Source organism: Calliphora vicina, chromosome 3 (genome assembly GCF_958450345.1).
Source record: "Calliphora vicina chromosome 3, idCalVici1.1, whole genome shotgun sequence".
Classification (NCBI taxonomy): Eukaryota; Metazoa; Arthropoda; class Insecta; order Diptera; family Calliphoridae; genus Calliphora; species Calliphora vicina.
In genome coordinates, this window is record NC_088782.1 from 119677481 (window position 1) to 119696363 (window position 18883).

At 27.3% G+C, this 18883-nt stretch overlaps 1 protein-coding gene across 2 annotated transcripts in view; it reads right to left on the bottom strand.

Annotated features, from left to right (window-relative positions):
* rdgC (retinal degeneration C) overlaps positions 1-18883 on the bottom strand; it is a 76976-nt gene that overhangs the window by 30767 nt on the left and 27326 nt on the right. Inside the window, exons 1-6 of one of the 2 annotated variants that reach the window (XM_065504137.1) lie at positions 13560-13693; positions 9454-9581; positions 3536-3629; positions 3320-3468; positions 2918-3085; positions 128-331 (exon numbers count right to left, since the gene is read on the bottom strand). In XM_065504137.1, coding sequence (XP_065360209.1) covers positions 128-331; positions 2918-3085; positions 3320-3468; positions 3536-3629; positions 9454-9581; positions 13560-13665 — 849 coding nt within the window. In that variant the 5' untranslated portion in view covers positions 13666-13693. Of the gene's footprint in view, positions 1-127; positions 332-2917; positions 3086-3319; positions 3469-3535; positions 3630-9453; positions 9582-13559; positions 13694-18883 lie in introns of those variants that run through there. The other variant, XM_065504136.1, reaches the window with a different exon arrangement.

Consider the following 18883-nt stretch of genomic DNA (forward strand, 5'->3'; position numbering starts at 1 on the left):
ACAAATTGTTTTTTTTTTTTTTTTAAAAAAGTAGTAGAAAAAGGAATTTAAATTTATTATAATTTCATGCATTTTTTTATTTTTGTTTTTTGTTCTAAAGTAATTTTAACTAATTTTTTTAAATTACCTTGTACTTTTGCTGCACTTCACGTATGAAACCATAACGTGCATTCATTACTGAATCCTCATGATTGCCACGATTTAGGAAAACTCCATTGGGAAAGGCTAAAAAGCAGGCTAATAGCAATAGGAATACTTCCAAACCCTTTTTGCCACGATCCACAAAGTCACCATTGAAGATGTACGGATTTTCGGAAGATGGCAGGCCATTCTGGAAAGAAGAAAGATTGAAATTTAATTAAAGGCAATAAATTATTTGGAACTAAAACATAAACCAATTGTGCAAATGGGCTTGAAGCTCAAACAAGACTACAACTCAACTAAGAATTTATAAAGACCTACGATTGAAGCTCAACTTAGGCCGTGATTGAAGCTCAATTAAGATTTTATAAAGACCTAAGATTGAAGCTCAACTAAGACCTTAGAAAGACCAACGATTGAAGCACAACTTAGACCGCGATTGAAGTGCAACTAAGACTTTATAAAGACCTAGGATTGAAGCTCAACTTAGACCATGATTGAAGCTCAACTAAGACCATGATTGAAGCTCAACTAAGACTTTATAAAGACCGTGATTGAAGCTCAACTAAAACTTTCGAAAAACCTAGGATTAAACCTTCAATTAGACCACGATTGAAGATCAACTAAGACTTTATAAAGACCTAAGTTTGAAGATCAACTAAGACTTTATAAAGACCTAAGTTTGAAGCTCAACTATGACTTTACAAAGACCTAAGATTAAAGCTCAACTAAGACTTTATAAAGACCTACGATTGAAGCTCAACTTAGACCGTGACTGAAGCTCAAGAAAGACCTACGACAGGAGCTCAACTTAGACTGCGATTGAGGCTCAACTAAGACTTTAAAAAGACCTCGATTGAAGGTCACCTAAGACTTTATAAAGACCCACGACTGGAGCTCAACTTAGACTGCGATTGAAGCACAACCAAGACTTTAGAAAGACCTAAGTTTGAACCTTCAATTAGACCACGATTGAAGCTCAACTAAGACTTTATAAAGATCTAAGTTTGAAGCTTAACTATGACTTTACAAAGACCTAAGATTAAAGCTCAACTAAGACCTTAGAAAGACCTACGATTGAAGCTCAACTTAGACCGTGATTGAAGCTCAACTAAAACTTTAGAAAGACCTAGGATTGAACCTTCAATTAGACCACGATTGAAGATCAACTAAGACTTTATAAAGACCTACGATTGAAGCTCAACTTAGACCGCGATCGAAGCTCAACTAAGACTTTATAAAGACCTACGATTGAAGCTCAACTTAGACCGTGATTGAAGCTCAACTAAGACTTTATAAAGACCTAGGATTGAAGCTCAACTAGGACTTTAGAAAGACGTTGGAATGAACCTTATATTAGACCACTATTGAGTATCAACTAAGACTTTATAATGACCTAAAATTTAAGCTCAACTAAGACTTTAGAAAGACCTATGATTGATCCTTCACTTAGACTTTATAAAGAGCTAGGATTGAAGCTCAACTTAGACTGTGATTGAAGATCAACTAAGACTTTATAAAGACCTACGATTGAAGCTCAACTTAAACCGCGATTGAAGCTCAACTAAGGCTTTAGAAAGGCCTAAGATTGAAACTGAACTAAGACTTTATTAAGACCTATGATTGAAGCTCATCTAAGACTTTATAAAGACCTACGATTGAAGCTCAACTAAGACTTTATAAAAACCTACGATTGAAGCGCCGTTAAGACTTTATAAAGACCTCGATTGAAGCTCAACTTAGACCACGATTGAGGCTGTATTAAGACCTTCTAAAGACCTTCAATTGAAGCTCAACTAAGACTTTATAAAGACCTAAGATTGAAGCTCCATTAAGACTTTATAAAGACGTCGATTGAAGATCTACTAAGACCACGATTGAAGCTGAATTAAGTCCTTCTAAAGAACCTCGATTGAAGCTCAAGTAAGACTTTATAAAGACCTACGATTGAAGCTCAACTAAGACTTTATAAAGACATAAGATTGAAGCTCAACTTAGACCGCGATTTAAGCTCAAATAAGACTTTGTAAAGAGCTACAATTGAAACTCAACTAAGACTTTAGAAAGACCTAAGATTGAAGTTCCACTATGACTTTATAAAGACCTACGATTGAAGCTCAACTTAGACCGAGATTGAAGCTTAACTAAGACTTTATAAAGACCTACGATTGAACCTTCAAATAGACCATGATTGAAGATCAACTAAGACTTTCTAAAGACCTATGATTGAAGCTCAACTTAGACCGCGATTGAAGCTTAACTAAGACTTTATAAAGACCTACGACTGATGCTCAGCTAAGACTTTATAAAGTCCTACGATTGAAGCACAACATAGACTTTATAAAGACCTACGATTGAAGATCAAATAAGACCCCGATTGAAGCTCAACTAAGACTTTATAAAGACCTACGACTGAAGCTCAGCTAAGACTTTATAAAGTCCTACGATTGAAGCCCAACTTAGACCTCGATTAAAGCTCAACTAAGACTTTATAAAGACCTAAGATTGGTGCTCCATTAAGACTTTATAAAGACCTTGATTGAAGCTCTACTTATACCACGATTGAAGCTCAATTAAGACTTTCTAAAGACCATCGATTGAAGCTCAACTAAGACTTTATAACGACCTAAGATTGACTTTATAAAGACCTTCGATTGAAGCCCAACTAAGACCTTGTAAAGACCTACGATTGAAACTCAACTTAGACAACATAAAGTCCTTTGAGGTTTGATTGTGTCTTTTACTTTAGTTTCTTTTATTTGTTTTTTCCACTCACCTTATAGAACACCACCAAGAGATCATCCAATTTGCCATGCAAATCACCACAGATTGTAATTTGTTTGGAAATGGCCGTAGAGGCTGTATTTAAATTTGGCAAAGTGCGAAGTTTTATAGAAGCTTCTCTTAAAATAGCGCCCACATAGCGAGCATGAAGACGATTTGACTAGAAATAGAACAAAAAAAATTAAATAAAATAAAAACAAAACAAAAGAAAGGAAAATTATGAAATCTACATAAAGAAAACAGACTTGTGGTGGTGATGAACGAATTTTTGGATTTTCAGTTGCCGGAACCAAATAATTTATGTCATTCGTTAGGTATTATATTCCTTTGTTAGCACGAATATGTTTTCTTTAAGTATAATATTTCAATTTGTTATAAATTTAATTTCACTTACCCTTTTCTTGCGAAACAAATCTATTAAGGTATCAATATCTTTTTTGGTTAATGGAAATTTGATTGGTGGCCCTTTATATCTGGCACCCGAAACACTATCATATTCCTCATGAAAATCAGATTCATCGGAATATTTGGAATCAAATTGATCTATAGGAAATGATAAAATACTTTTACATCCAGGTTTTCAATTTTTTTGGTAGAGAGAAAAACTTACCTATCGAAGAAGCTTGGGAGGAAGCTAGAGAGCCACCTCTTTGGGCGGCAGCATTTGGAATGTGTATTAATAAAGCATTAAAGAAATTGTAAAGCTGTAAAGAAAACAAAAAAGAAATATTTGTTATTTAAATTTTAAACTTAAATTTCAATAATCTTAACCCTACTTTAAAAACAACTTTATCCATTCATTTAATTAAAATCAACTTTATTCTCTTTGTTTTTTTTTTTTTTTGAAAGCAAATTAGTAAAAAGGTCAATTTTGAAACTGTATGCAAATTTGTAGTTTAGTTTTCACAGTATTGAGTCAAACAATAGAACAACAAACTATCTAAACTATGGAAACAATTTCATGCATGCAACAACGTGCTGCATGCTGCTGCTGCTGGCTCATTTAAAATGCCAAGGAAACCCCAGAAAAACTCCCTTTAGAAATGAAAATGAATGGTGCGAGTATTTAGTTAAATGGGACAGAAGAAATTTAATTGCAACAAAAAAAAAAAAAAAAAAAAAGTGTTGACATTAGACCAATTAGCGGGGAATTTTTACATAAGTGTGCTACAAATATACTTTACTTAAATAAGTATATTTAAGTATATACTCGTATTTTATTTTGTAGCTAATTAACAAACTGAAAATGTAAAGGGAATAAATGCTTAATTTAGTAAAATTCCGCTAAATTTAATAGGGGGGAAACCGAGTAAGCAGAAATTAAATGAAGAAAATTACACAAAATTTTGTCAAATAAACAGTTTTTGTTTTTTATTTATTAGCGAAATGAAGCTCAATGAAACAATGATTGAAACTCAACTGAGACTATGAAAGATAACCGATTGAAGCTTAACTAACCAATGATTTAAACTAACTGAAACTACGTAAAGCCACGATTGAAGCCCTATGATTGAAGGTCAACTAAGGCTTTATAAACACCTACGATTGAAATTTATATCATAGATCACCATTGAAGCTCAACTACGAATTTATGAAGACCTACAATCGAAAGTCAACTAAGACTTCATAAAGACCTACGATTGAAGCCAAACTTGGACCACGATTGAAGCTCAACTACGACTTTATAAACACCTACGATTGAAGGTCAACTAAAACTTTATAAAGAACTACGATTGAAGTTCAACTAAGACTTTATAAAGACCTACAAATGAAGCTAAACTTAGACCACGATTGAAGCTCAACCACGACTTTATAAAGACCTACAATTGCAAGTCAACTAAGACTTTATAAAGACCTACGATTGAAGTCCAACTCCGACTTTATAAAGACCTGCGATTGAAGGACAACTAGGACTTCATAAAGACCCACAATTGAAGCTAAACTTAGATCACGATTGAAGCTCAACTACGAATTTATGAAGACCTACAATTGCAAGTCAACTAAGACTTTATAAAGACCTACGATTGAAGCCAAACTTGGACCACGATTGAAGCTCAACTACGACTTTATAAAGACCTACGATTGAAGGTAAGCTAAGACTTTATAAAGACCTACGATTGAAGCTAATCTTAGACCACGATTGAAGCTGCGATTGAAGGTCAACTAGGACTTCATAAAGACCTACAATTGAAGCTAAACTTAGATCACGATTGTAGGTCAACTACGACTTTATGAAGACCTACAATTGCAAGTCAACTAAGACTTCATAAAGGTATACGATTCAAGATAAACTTTGACCACGATTGAAGATAAAAATCGGCTTTATAAAGACCTACGATTGAAGGTCAACTAAGACTTCATAAAGACCTACTATTGAAGCTAAACTTAGATCACGATTGAAGCTCAAATACGACTTTGTAAAGACCTACGATTGAAGGTCAACCAAGACATAATAGAGACCTACGATCGAAGCTCAACTTCGCCTTTATAAAGAGCTACGATTGAAGGTCAAATACCTATGATCAATGCACAAGTTAGACCACGATTGATGCTCTACTTAGAGAACGATTGAAGTTCAAGTAACCAATGATTGAAGCTAAATTGAGAACTGAACTGATTAACAGCTGGAATGCTTAAAAGAAACAAATGAAAAAGTACCAGAAAAGTACTAAAGTTGAAAATGTACCAAACTAAGGTATTGTAATATAAAATGTTAAATAAAACCCGAGAAACATATAATTGGAGTTTTTATTTCAAAATTTAAAAAAGTACCAAAAAAGTACTTTTTTACAAAATGGATTTTCTGCTATTAAAATCAGTAAAACTTAAAAAATTAAACAAAAAATACGTTTCAGAAAAGTACCAAAGTTCTTATTCCAAAAATATAAAAAAAGTACCAAAAAAAGTACTTCTTTAAAAAGTGAATTTTCTGCACTTAATATAAGTAAAAGTTAAAAAATTAAATAGTTTACATGATTATAAACAAAAAATATGATCCAGAAAAGTACCAAAGATAAAATGCATCACAAACTAAAAGGTACCAGAAAAGTACTTAAGTACAAAATGTACCAAACTAAGGTATGGACAAAGAAATTTTTACTTTTCTTTTAATAATGTTAAATAAAACCAGAAAAACATATAATTGGTGTTCTTATTTCAAAAATTTAAAAAGTACCAAAAAAGTACTTTTTTAAAAAAAATGGATTTTCTGCTATTAAAATGAGTAAAACTTAAAAAATTAAACAGTTTACATGATTATAAACTTAAAATAAGTTCCAGAAAAGTACCAAAGACAAAAAGGATTAAAAACTAAAATGTACCAGAAAAGTACTAAACACATTTTACTTTTCTTTTAATAGAAAATGTTAAATAAAACCAGAAAAACATAAATTTGGCGTTCTTATTCCAAAAATTTAAAAAGTACCAAAAAAGTACTTTTTTACAAAATGCTATTTTCTGCTATTAAAATGAGTAAAACATAAAAAAATAAATAATATGCATGATTTTAAGGAAAAAATAATAAAAAAGTACCAGAAAAGTACTAAACTACAAAATGGGAAAAAAGTACCAATAAGGTACTAAAATAAAAAAATTTAATATTCTTTAATTTTAATAAAAATGTACACAAAAAGTACTTAAGTACCAAATCAGCAAAAAGGTACCCAAAAACTTTTTAAATACAAAATGGATATGTTGCTTTTAATATAAAAAGTACCAAAAAAGTACTCAATTTATGGTACAAAACTGAATTTCTTTATAGTAATGTATAAAATCTTAAAAACCTTGAACAAATTTAAATATAATTTCATAAATTCTTTAAAAAAATTTCTTTTTTTTTCATTTACATTTCTTTTACTAAATTGGGTTTCAATTTAAACAATTACATTTAAAATTGGTACTTTTTTGCGAAGACAGCAAAATTACCTCTAATTTATATTTATATGGCCTTTTAAACGGCCCTTTTTTTAATAACAAGCCATTAATATACAAAATTCTTAAGGAAAACAAGCTGCAAAATATAAAAAAAGGTTAGACGATATTTATGAAACATTGCTGTTTAAAAAGCTGGAAAAGAATTTTTGCTGAAATTTTATAAATGTTGGCAAACATTTTTTTTGTACTCCGTCCCCTTTCCGTATGTCTACTCTCTATATTTGTATCACTTTTGTTTGTGATTCTTTCTTTACAATTCATTTGCTGCATAACAATTGTGGAAATATTTTTGAAAAGGTCCTTTTATTTTTGTGTATGAAATACACGCAATTCGTCTCGTTTTTTTCTGTGTGTCCTTGTTACAACATTCATGTAACGTTGGCAGGTGGTGGACAACAACAAAAATTAATTTTCTGTTTTATTTTTTGTAACAATTTTTGACATTTCATGAAATTTTCCAATTATATTTGTAATAATGGAGAAAAAAACGGCTGTAATTATTTTATACAAATGTTTTATTACTTTATTTAACAAAAAAAAAAAAAAAAAGTTACATGTGTCTTGCCATTTAAAAGAAAGTCAGGCTATGTTTCAAAAATTTATAACAACAGTTTAAAGTAAAATTAAAGGATTTAATATTTAAGAAATTTCAAAAGTACTAAATTTGAAAATTATCAAAAAAAAGGACCTTAACAGTACTTTACACAAAATTATCCATGAATAATATAAAACGTACCAAAATCAGTACTTATTCCCAAAAAATAAAAAAGTACCAAAAAAGTACTTTTACAAAAAATAGATTTTCTGCTATAAAACTAAGTAAATCTGAAAAAATTAAACATTTTGCATGATTATGTGAAAAAATTAAAAAGTACCAAAGTACAAAATGAGGAAAAAGTTACTAAAATGTTACTAATATTCAAAATTGTTTTCTTTTTCTTTATTTTTAACAAGAAAATTATTAAATATAGAAGAAATACTCAAAAAGTACTAAATTGTAAAATTTTTCAAAAAGTACCAAAAAAGTACTTTTATGAAAAATTAATTTTCTGCAATTAAAATATGAATAAATTAAAAAAAATTAAACATTATGCTGAATTATTTGAAAAAGCAAAAAAGTACCAGAAAAGTACCAAAGTTAAAAATGAGAAAAAAGTACTAAATTGTAGTAAAGTTAAAATTTGTTTCATACTTTACTTTATTTTTATTGAACAAATTATTAAAAATAATAATTTACACAAAAAGTACTAAATTTTGAAATGCCAAAAAAAGTACCTTAAAAGTACTAAAACACAAAATTGATTTTTTGACGATAAAGAACATTTTCAAAACAAAAATTCATAAACATTTTCAATGAAAAATAGAAAAAGTACCAAAATAAGTACTATTTGCATACTTTTTCCCAATAAATAAAAAAGTACCAAAAAAAGTACTTTTACAAAAAATGGATTTTCTGCTATAAAAGTAGTAAAACTTAAACAAATTATACATTTTGCATAATTATGTGAGAAAAGAAAAAGTACCAAAGTACAAAACGAGGAAAAAGTTACTAAAATGTTACTAATATTCAAAATTGTTTCCTTTTTTTTTATTTTTAACAAGAAAATTATTAAATATAGAAGAAATTCTCAAAAAGTACTAAATTAGGAAATTTATCAAAAAGTACCAAAAAAGTACTTTTATGAAAAATTAATTTTCTGCTATAAAAGTAAGTAAAACTGAAAAAATTATACATTTTGCATTATTATGTGAAAAAATAAAAAAGTACTAAAGTACAAAATGAGGAAAAAGTTACTAAAAATCAAAATTGTATTGGTTTTCTTTATTTTTCAGAAGAAAATTATTAAAAATAGAAGAAATTGGAAAATATATGAAAAAGTAAAAAAAAAGTATTTTTACAAAAAAAGTACTTTTATGAAAAATTTATTTTCAAAAAAGTACCAAAGTACGAAATAAGGAAAAAGTTACTAATAATCAAAATTATATTGTTTTTCTTTATTTTTCAGAAGACAATTATTAAAAATAAAACAAATACTCTAAAAGTACCAAATTGGTAAATTTTTCAAAAAAGTACCAAAAAAGTACTTTTATGAAAAATTTATTTTCTGCAAATAAAATAAGCATTAATTAAAAAAATTAAACCTTATGCTTAATTATTTGAAAAAATAAAAAGTACCATAAAAGTACCAAAGTACTAAATTAGAAAAAAGTACCAAAAAGTTAAAAAGTAATTTTTTTTTATAAATTTTAGAAATAAAACATATAAAATCGACAAACTAAAACAGTTTTTATCTTATTTCAACAACAAAGCTTAAACAGCAGTAAACCTCAAAAAAGTATGAAATTTGAGGCACAATTTTACTTAAATTAATCCAACAGTATTCAAAATACCTGCGGTAAAGGTTTACAGTTAATACCTTTACCACCTCTATAACAAACATTCTCATTTTCATACAATACCCATCAGCACATGCTGAGTTATTGACTATTGAAGCTTTAAAAGTGTAAAAAATAAAATTGGAAATTCAAATTTTGTTTTTCCAATTTTACAAACAATAACAAGAATTAAACAAAATCTTTAAATTATTTACTCACCTCCACTTGATCTTGTTCGCCGGCATATTCCAAATTTGTAAATATGGACCAGGTGTAACGTCGGCGTATTTCCATGCGTGCATTGTGGCGCCGATACCAACGTTGTATAAGTAAAGCAGCCTTCATGGCTGAAATGAAAGCAAAAACAAAATACGAAAAAACATTAAAAAAAGGTTTAATTAAACATTAAATTTAATGGGCAAAAATGTTGGTTGGATGCTGTTTTTTTTCTTTTGATCCGTTTCATAATTTTTGCTAAACATTTCAATTAAAAAATGCATTAAAGAAATTAAGTAGCTAATAATTACTTAATTGTTTATTGGCTTTAGGAAAATAAAAAAGAACTAAAACAAAAGAAAATTTTGCAACCTTTTTTAAAAGAAAACAAAAATGAGTGCTAAATTCGGCTGTGCCGAATCTTATATACCCTTCATCAAAGTATTAAGATAATTATCGAAAAATATGTTGGTGAAAAATAAAAATTTATTGAAAAAAAATTTGGTGAAAAAAAAGTTTGTGGAAAAATAAAAATTTATTGAAAAAAATTTTAGTGAAAAAAAAAGTTTTTGAAAAATAAATTTTTGGTGTAAAAAACATTTTGTGAAAAATAAAAATTTATTGAAAAATAAAATTTTATTGAAAAATAAATTTGTGGTGAAAAAAAAGTTTGTTGAAAAATAAAAATTTATTGAAAAATAAATTTTTGGTGAAAAAAAATTTTGGTGAAAAAATTAATTTTTGGTGAAAAATAAAAATTTTGTTGAAAAATAAAAATTTATTGAAAAATAAATTTTTGGTGAAAAAAATTATTTTGTTGAAAAAAAATAATTTATTGAAAAAAATTTTAGTGAAAAAAAAGTTTGTTGAAAAATAAATTTTTGGTGAAAAAAACATTTTGGTGAAAAATAAAAATTTATTGAAAAATAAAATTTTATTGAAAAATAAATTTGTGGTGAAAAAAAGTTTGTTGAAAAATAAAAATTTATTGAAAAATAAATTTTTGGTGAAAAAAATAATTTTGGTGAAAAAAAAAATTTTGGTGAAAAATTAATTTTTGGTGAAAAAAATTATTTTGGTGAAAAAAAATTTTGGTGAAAAACTAATTTTTTGTTGAAAAATAAAAATTAATTGAAAAAAAAAATTTGGTGAAAATTAAAAATTTATTGAAAAAAATTTATGGTGAAAATTATTTGGTGGCTTCGGAATGTTGATTTCAACAGACAGACGACGGTCATGGCTATATCTACTCCGCTATCTATAACGATCCAAAATTTATATACTTTATGGGGTCTCAAATGAAAAATTATAGAAATTACAAGCGGAATGACAAACTTATATGAACATAAACTTGCCACTCATGGTGAAGGGTATAATAAGGCAAAGGAAATTAATATTTTAGCTAATCACTTTAGATTAAGGGAAATGAGAAAATAAGTTTAAAGAAAAGAAAAGAGCATTTTGTTCCTAAGATTTCAATTTACTTAAGGGCGCACTAAAATAGATTATTAAATATAATTAATTATATTTAATATTATAAAATTTTCTAGCCACAATTTGTTTTAAAAATCTAAATTAAATTTATAATAAGCAAATATTAAATGTAGGAAAATTATGAAAGTTAAGCAGGTATTTTATTCCTGTCTGTATTTTCGAATTTTGGCCACATTTATATATATTTTGCTACATTTTTCTTTAAATATACATTAATATTATTTATTTATTTTTGCATTTCTTAATCACCCATTTAGTTGTCTGTTAAATTTTTCTCAAACAAATAATTCACCTTTTCAACACAAACATAATTTTTGAATACATTTTTTGAATATACATATATTTAAACAAAAATTAGCTCAACACCAAACATGTGTAAAGTTTGTTGACTTATTTAAAAATATATATTGAAATATTTAAATGTCCAAATTTTTCCTATAAACAAAAATATATCTTCATTTTTCAAAATCTTTTTCAGTTTGTTAAACAAATTTCAATACAAAACCGGAATTTGTCCAAATTTAGGAAAATTTCTCCGTTTAAGGGAAAGAAAATGTACCTATTTTACAAAAAAAATTTAATACATTTTTCAAAACTTAAAATTTTTTAAAAATTTAATAAATTTTTCAAAATTTATTTTTAAAGGAAATATCTTTTACTAGGAAATTTAAAAAAAAAAATTAATTTTTTAATAAGATTTTTACCTTAATATAAAATTTTCAAAATTTCCCTTAATTTTCAAAATTTCCCTTAAAATTTTCCTTAAAAACAAAAATTTCCCTTAAAGGGAAATTTTTTACACAAGGAAATATAAAAGTTTTAAGGCAAACTTATTTTAAGCAAACAAATTTTATAAACATTTCAAAATTTCCATTAAAAACAAAAATTTTTTCTAGAAGGAAATTTTAAAAATTGTTGACATTTTTAATAACTTGTTCACAAAATTGAAATTTTAGTAAAGGGAAATTTTATTTTTTTATGATATTTGAAAAATTCTTTTCAGTTTCGCTAACGAAATTAAAGGAAAAATACAAATTTAGTAATATTTTAGAAAATTTCTAATTTTTTTCTCAAATTTTAAATTAAATTTTTAAGCTAAATACAAAATTGATACATTTTTTAAAATTTCCCCTACAAACAAAAATTTCCTTTTAAGGGAAATTTTATTTTTTCAAGAAATTTAAAATCTTTTTATAGTTTCATAAACACAATTAAATGCCAAATAGAAATTTAATAAAATTTCAGAAAATTTTTATATGCTTAAAAATTTCCCATTAAGGGAAATTTTTTCCAGAAGGAAATTAAATTTTTTTTTTGTCGAATTTTTAATAAAATGTTTACACTAAATATGAATTTGCTAAATATTTTGAAATTTCCCCTACAAACAAAAATTTCCCTTTAAGGGAAATTTTATTTTTTCAAGAAATTTAAAAATTTCTTTACAGTTTCATAAAAACAATTAAATGCCAAATTGAAATTTAATAAAATTTCAGAAAATTTTTATCTGCTTAAAAATTTCCCATTAAGGGAAATTTTTTCAAGAAGGAAATTAAATTTTTTTTGTCGAATTTTTAATAAAAAATTCACACTAAATACGAATTTGCTAAAAATTTTAAAATTTCCCCTACAAACAAAAATTTCCCTTTAAGGAAAATTTTAATTTTTCAAAAATTTTAAAATTTCTTTACAGTTTCACAAACATAATTAAGTGCCAAATAGAAATGTAATAAAATTTCACATAATTCTTATATACTAAAAAATTTCTCATTAAAGGAAATTTTTTCTAAAAAAAAATTTAAATTTTTTTAACAAATTTTTAATAAAATATTCCTAGTAAATATAAATTTGGTAAAGATTTTCAAATTTCCCCTACAAACAAAAATTTCCCTTCAAAGGAAATTTTATTCTTTAAGAATTTTTAAATTTTTTTTTAATTTCACAAAGAAATTTAAAAACAAAATACGTTTTTGACCAAACTTTTAAAAATTTCTATGCCCTGAAAAATTCCCTTTTAGGAAATTTTTTTTCTAGAAGGGAAATTCATAATTATTTTTTTAAAAAAAATTAATAAGACTTTTATTGTAAATACCAATTTGGTAAAACTTTTAAAATTTCCCAAAAAATAAAAATTTCCCTTCAAGGGAAATAAATTTTTTTTTAGTTTCACAAATAAATTTAAATTGATTAAATTTCAAAAAATTCCCTTAAACTAAAAAATTTCCCTTTAAGGTTTATCAATTGAACTTTACATGACATCAGGGTCAATATAGTCATTGTTTATATCTGTCATGTAATCTAACCATCAATTTATGCATTATTTTTTATTACAACAATTATCTTTTTACTATATAAAAGCATTAATAATAAAAAACTGAATGGTTGACATTTGAAAAGAAATAAAAATGTAAATAATTTTGGGTATTTATTACAATAATTAAGCTAGCAAGGTAAACAAAATACAAACAAATAAAAATCAAGGCTGAAATGATAATAATTTATTTACAAAAATTTTAAATAAAAACCAAAAAGTTTTTAACTAAAGTGCTGCAACAAAAAAATATCCTGGGTTTACTTCATTTTACTTAAAAAATGTTTATTGAGCAGTTTATACATACTTTGTATGGGATCTAAAGATTTCTCTTCTTTTGGCTGTAAACAACCCATCATTTTGAAATTGTTTTTCAATTTGGCCAATAAAGTTGGTTGATTTTTCGAATCCATTCGGAAAAATGCTAGCACGTACGTATGTCAACAATAAAAAAAACAAATGAATTAACCCAAAAACAAAACTTACAATAACTTGGGGAAATATTTAAAAAAAAAATATTTCTATTAAATTATTTTAAAAGTCCTTTTGGAGTGGCTGAAATATCCCCTTGTCCAAAACAAGTTTTGTCACGTTTTACAACTGAGACGTGTCAGCTGCTGTTAATAATTTATGTCCTGTTTTTTTTTCTCTTTGGTTTATTGCGAAAATCAAGGATTGTTGAGTGATTCTCTGAGGAATGTTTGGATTCGCTTGTCACACACACACAATTTTATCATTTAGATTTCTACCATCATTTTATGTTTTAGTTTAAGAAATTTTGTTGTCTTTTTTTATTATTATTATTAATTTGCACAAGTTTTTGTTGACAATGTTTAAGTTTTAAGAAATTTTTTAGTTTTTTTGTTGAATTTTATCTTGTTTTTTATATTATTTTAGATTTGTAAGTTTTTTTTATAGAATGCCTTAAAGAAAATTGATTTGTTAGTTTTTTTTTAATAAGAAATTTATTTGTTTTTTAAGATTTTTTTGTATTTATTTGGGTTACTTAGATTTTTTTATAAAATTTATTCAGTAAACCGTCCTACGCTTGAAGTTAATGTGGGACACTAAAAATAACTGTAATTTACATAAAACCAAACGATTGAAGCTAATTTTGAGAGAGTTCTTCAATTGAAGTTAATATTGGAAAATATAAGACCTACGACTGAAGCTCCATTAAAGCTATGATTGAAGCTAATTTTGGTCCACATTAAGACCCATGATTGAACCTCTATCAAGACTATGATTGAAGCTAATTTTGGACAATATAAGAACGAACGATTGAAGCCAACTTTGGATTAAAAAAAAAGTCTTTTGATTGAATTTAATTTTGGACAACATAAATACCCACTACTCAAGCTAAACTAAAGCTATGATTGAAGCTAATGTGGGACAATACAAGATCTATGATTGAAACTCTACCAAAGCTATGATTGAAGCTGATGTTGAACGTATAAAGACCTATGACTGAAGACCAACTGGAACTATGATTGAAGCTAATGTTGCACAAGATAAATTTCCACTACTGAAGCTAAACTTAAGCCATGAATGAAACTAATATTGGACAACATAAAAACCAATGATTGAGACTCTTCAAAACTAGGATTGAAGCTAATATGAGACCTCATAAATACTAATAATTGAAGTTAAACTTAAGCTATGATTGATGCTAATATTGGACAACATAAAACCCCTCGATTGAAGCTCTACCAAAACTATGATTGATGCTAATGTGTAGCAACACAATACCTCTAATTGAAACTCAACCAAGACTATGATTGAAGCTCATGTTGGACAACATAATCTCCCACTACTGAAACTAAACTTAAGCTATGATTGAAGCTAATGTTTGACGCTTTAAGACCTATGATTGAATACCAACTAAGACTATGATTGAAGCTGATGTTGGGAAACTTAAAGACCAACGATTAAAGCTCAACTATGACTATGAATGGGCTAATGTTTGATGTATTTAGCCTATGATTGAAGACCAACTAGGACTATGATTGAAGCTGAATTAAGACTTGATAAAGGCGAAACTACGAGTATAATTGAAGCTGAACTAAGGCTATTTAAAGATCTAAGATTGAAGCTTAACTACAACCACAACTGAAGCTAAGTTAAGACTACAAAAATATCTACAATTGAAGCTTAATAAATTCTATGACTGAAGCTGAACTAAGACTATAAAAGCCCAACGACTAAAGCTGAACTAGAGCTGTGATTGAAGGTAAACTTAGAACATGATTGAAGCTGAACAAAGACTACATAAAGACGATCAATTGAATCTGATCTAAGACTATATAAAGGCCTGCGATTGAAGCTCAACTTGAACAATGATTGAAGCAGAATGAAGACTATAAATGTCCTGCAATTGAAGCTCAACTTGGACAATGATTGAAGCTGAAATATAACTATAAAAAGGCCTGCGATTGAAACTCAACTTGGACAATGATTGAAGCTCAAATAAGACTATTTAAAGGCTTGCGATTGAAACTCAACTTGGAAAATGACTGGAACTGAACTAAGACTGTAGAATGGCCAATGATTAAAGCTCAACTGAGACTATTTATAGGCTTGCGATTGAAACTCAACTTGAAAAATTACTGGAACTGAACTAAAACTATAGAAAGTGTAGCGATTTAAGATCAACTTGAACAACGATTGAAGCTGAAATAAGACTGTATAAAGCCCAACAACTGGAGCTGAACTTGAACTGTGATTGAAGGTCAACTAAGAACATGAATGAAGCTGAACAAAGCCTACATAAAGACGATCAATTGAATCTGATCTAAGACAATATAAAGGCCTGCATTTGAGGCTCAATTTGAACAATGATTGAAGCTCAACTAACACTATAGGTTTGCGATTGAAGCTCATCTTGGAAAATGACTGAAGCTGAAAGAAGAATGGCCAGCGATTGATGATATTTTTGGACAACGATTGAAGCTGAAATAAGACTAAATAAAGGAACGATTCATGCTCAACTTCGAAACTGAATTTAACTGAACTAAAACTATAGAAAGGCCTGGGCTTGAAGCTCAGCTCAGGACAATGACTGAAGTTGAAATGAATCTATAGAAAGGCCTGCGATTGAAGTTCAATTTGTGCAATGTTTGAAGGTGAACTAAGACTATAAAAAGGCCACCGATTGAAGCTCAACATCGACAATGATTGAAGCTGAAAGAAGACTACATAAAGGTATTTTGTTAAAGCGGAACAAAGACTATATAAACGGCTGCGACTGAAGCTCAACTTTGGCAATGATTGAAGCTGAAGTAAGACTATGTAAAGGCCTGCGATTGAAGCTCAACTTGGACAATGACTGAAACTGAACTAAAACTATAGAAAGGCTTGAAGCTGAAACTTGGTAAACTTTAGATTGAAAATTCAGTGTAGGTTTAACTTTCATTATGTTGGACTTTTCAAAATCAACACATTTTTCAGTTAAACTTCAATAAACTATAAAGCATAACATTATTTCAGCAATTCTAAACTTCTTTATATTTAAACTTGTTCGTTAGCAGGTTAAGGTAAACTTTAGTTTAAAAATTCTATATAGGTTTTACTTTTATTATCTTGGACTTTTCAAAATCAACACATTTTTCAGTTAAACTTCAATAAACCAAGTTTAAGTAAACTCCAGTTAACTAGGTTTTATTACATTTTCCGGCTTATTTTAATTTGAAATTATAAAGCATAACATTATTTCAGCAATTCTAAACTACTTTATATTTAAACTTGATAGTTAGCAGGTTAAGGTAAACTTTAGTTTAAAAATTCTATATAGGTTTTACTTTCATTATCATGGACTTTTCAAAATCAATACTTTTATGAGTTAAACTTCAATAAACCAAGTTTAAGTAAACTCCAGTTAACTAGGTTTTATTACATTTTCCGGCTTATTTTAATTTGAAATTATAAAACATAACATTATTTCAGCAATTCTAAACTTCTTTATGTTTAAACTTGATCGTTAGCAGGTTTAGGTAAACTTTAGTTTAAAAATTCTATATAGGTTTTACTTTTATTATCTTGAACTTTTCAAAATCAATACTTTTTTTAGTTAAACTTCAATAAACCAAGTTTAAGTAAACTCCAGTTAACTAGGTTTTATTACATTTTCCGGCTTATTTTAATTTGAAATTATAAAACATAACATTATTTCAGCAATTCTAAACTTCTTTATATTTAAACTTGATCGTTAGCAGGTTTAGGTAAACTTTAGTTTAAAAATTCTATATAGGTTTTACTTTCATTATCATGGACTTTTCAAAATCAATACTTTTTTTCAGTTAAACTTCAATAAACCAAGTTTAAGTAAACTCCTGTTTACGAGGTTTTATTACAACACAGGTTTCCAACCTCTCCTAGAGTAAATTTCCGGCTATGTGCTAATGCAATCATTCATTGAGCGCATTTATCTTTGCCTAATCTGACTCATTTGTTGTGACACGTTACTTGTTCGTGTTTTTCTTTATTTTTTAAGTAAATAAAACTAAATGCCAAAAAAATTTAATTCAATTTAAAAGAATTCTTTTTTTATTTTTGCTAAATACTTTGTAGATTTTGTTTATTTGAGATATTTATAGGAAAAACAGAAATATTTCGACAGAAACGCCCTTTTTACAAAAAGAATTTTTGAAAAAACGTCTTTAATTGAAATAATTGACAGATTTATTTTTTAAATTTTCAAATTGAAATAGTTTAGATTCTTTAGCTGCAGGTAAAAATGTTGAAAACTGTAAACAATTTCATAAGTTTTGAAATTAGCTTTTCTTTTATTTAGTTGTTATAGATTTTTTGTTATTGATTTTTTTTTATAGTTTTCGGAAAACTGTTTATGAAATTATGAACACAATTCTAAACGACACATTCAAAAGTTACTTGATCACCAACCAAGGAAAAGTAGTCGTTTTCTTGACAACATTTTTACTGAATTTTACTGTCAGCTATTGATTTTGTTTGTTAGAAAAATACTTTTTTTTTTTGTTTGATTAAGTTTTCACCAAAAAACGAACTGAAACACAACCAGCGCGTTCAATATTTAGCGTTAAACTGTCTTGCGATAAGTACTTTTTTTAAATACACCTCTTTAGTTTTTGTGTTCTTTTTTTAGTTTTACTTTTTTTTTTATTCAGTTTTGTGGTCATTAGACCTAAGGTTAACAAGTGTTTATACTATAGGGACAAAATGGTGAAAATAAATAGATACCAACAGTCTGTAATATTCAATTAAGGGGAGTTCCTTTATTCAAATCCCCATATTAGTAACAAACAAATTTGAGAACTGTGTGGCCCTAAACTAATCACTTTATTGGCAAACCTTTCACTCATACCAGAAATTATTTGTTAAAATGTAATTGATAAAAATATTTGACATTAAACATTTTCGAAAGAATTCAAATGCCTTTAAGCATTTTCCCTGCACAGTGTTTAACAATAGCCTGAAGACTTGATGTGGTTGTGTTAAGTTTAACATATTTTCAGTTGCAATAGGTTGTCGCCGCCACCACCATTTTTAAAAATACATAAAAATGCATGCACACACTTGCCTGTCACCTTTAAAAAAGCTCTCCCATAAGTATTTTTTTTTTAAATAGGTCTAATAGCGTTAGTATGTGGTCAGTAA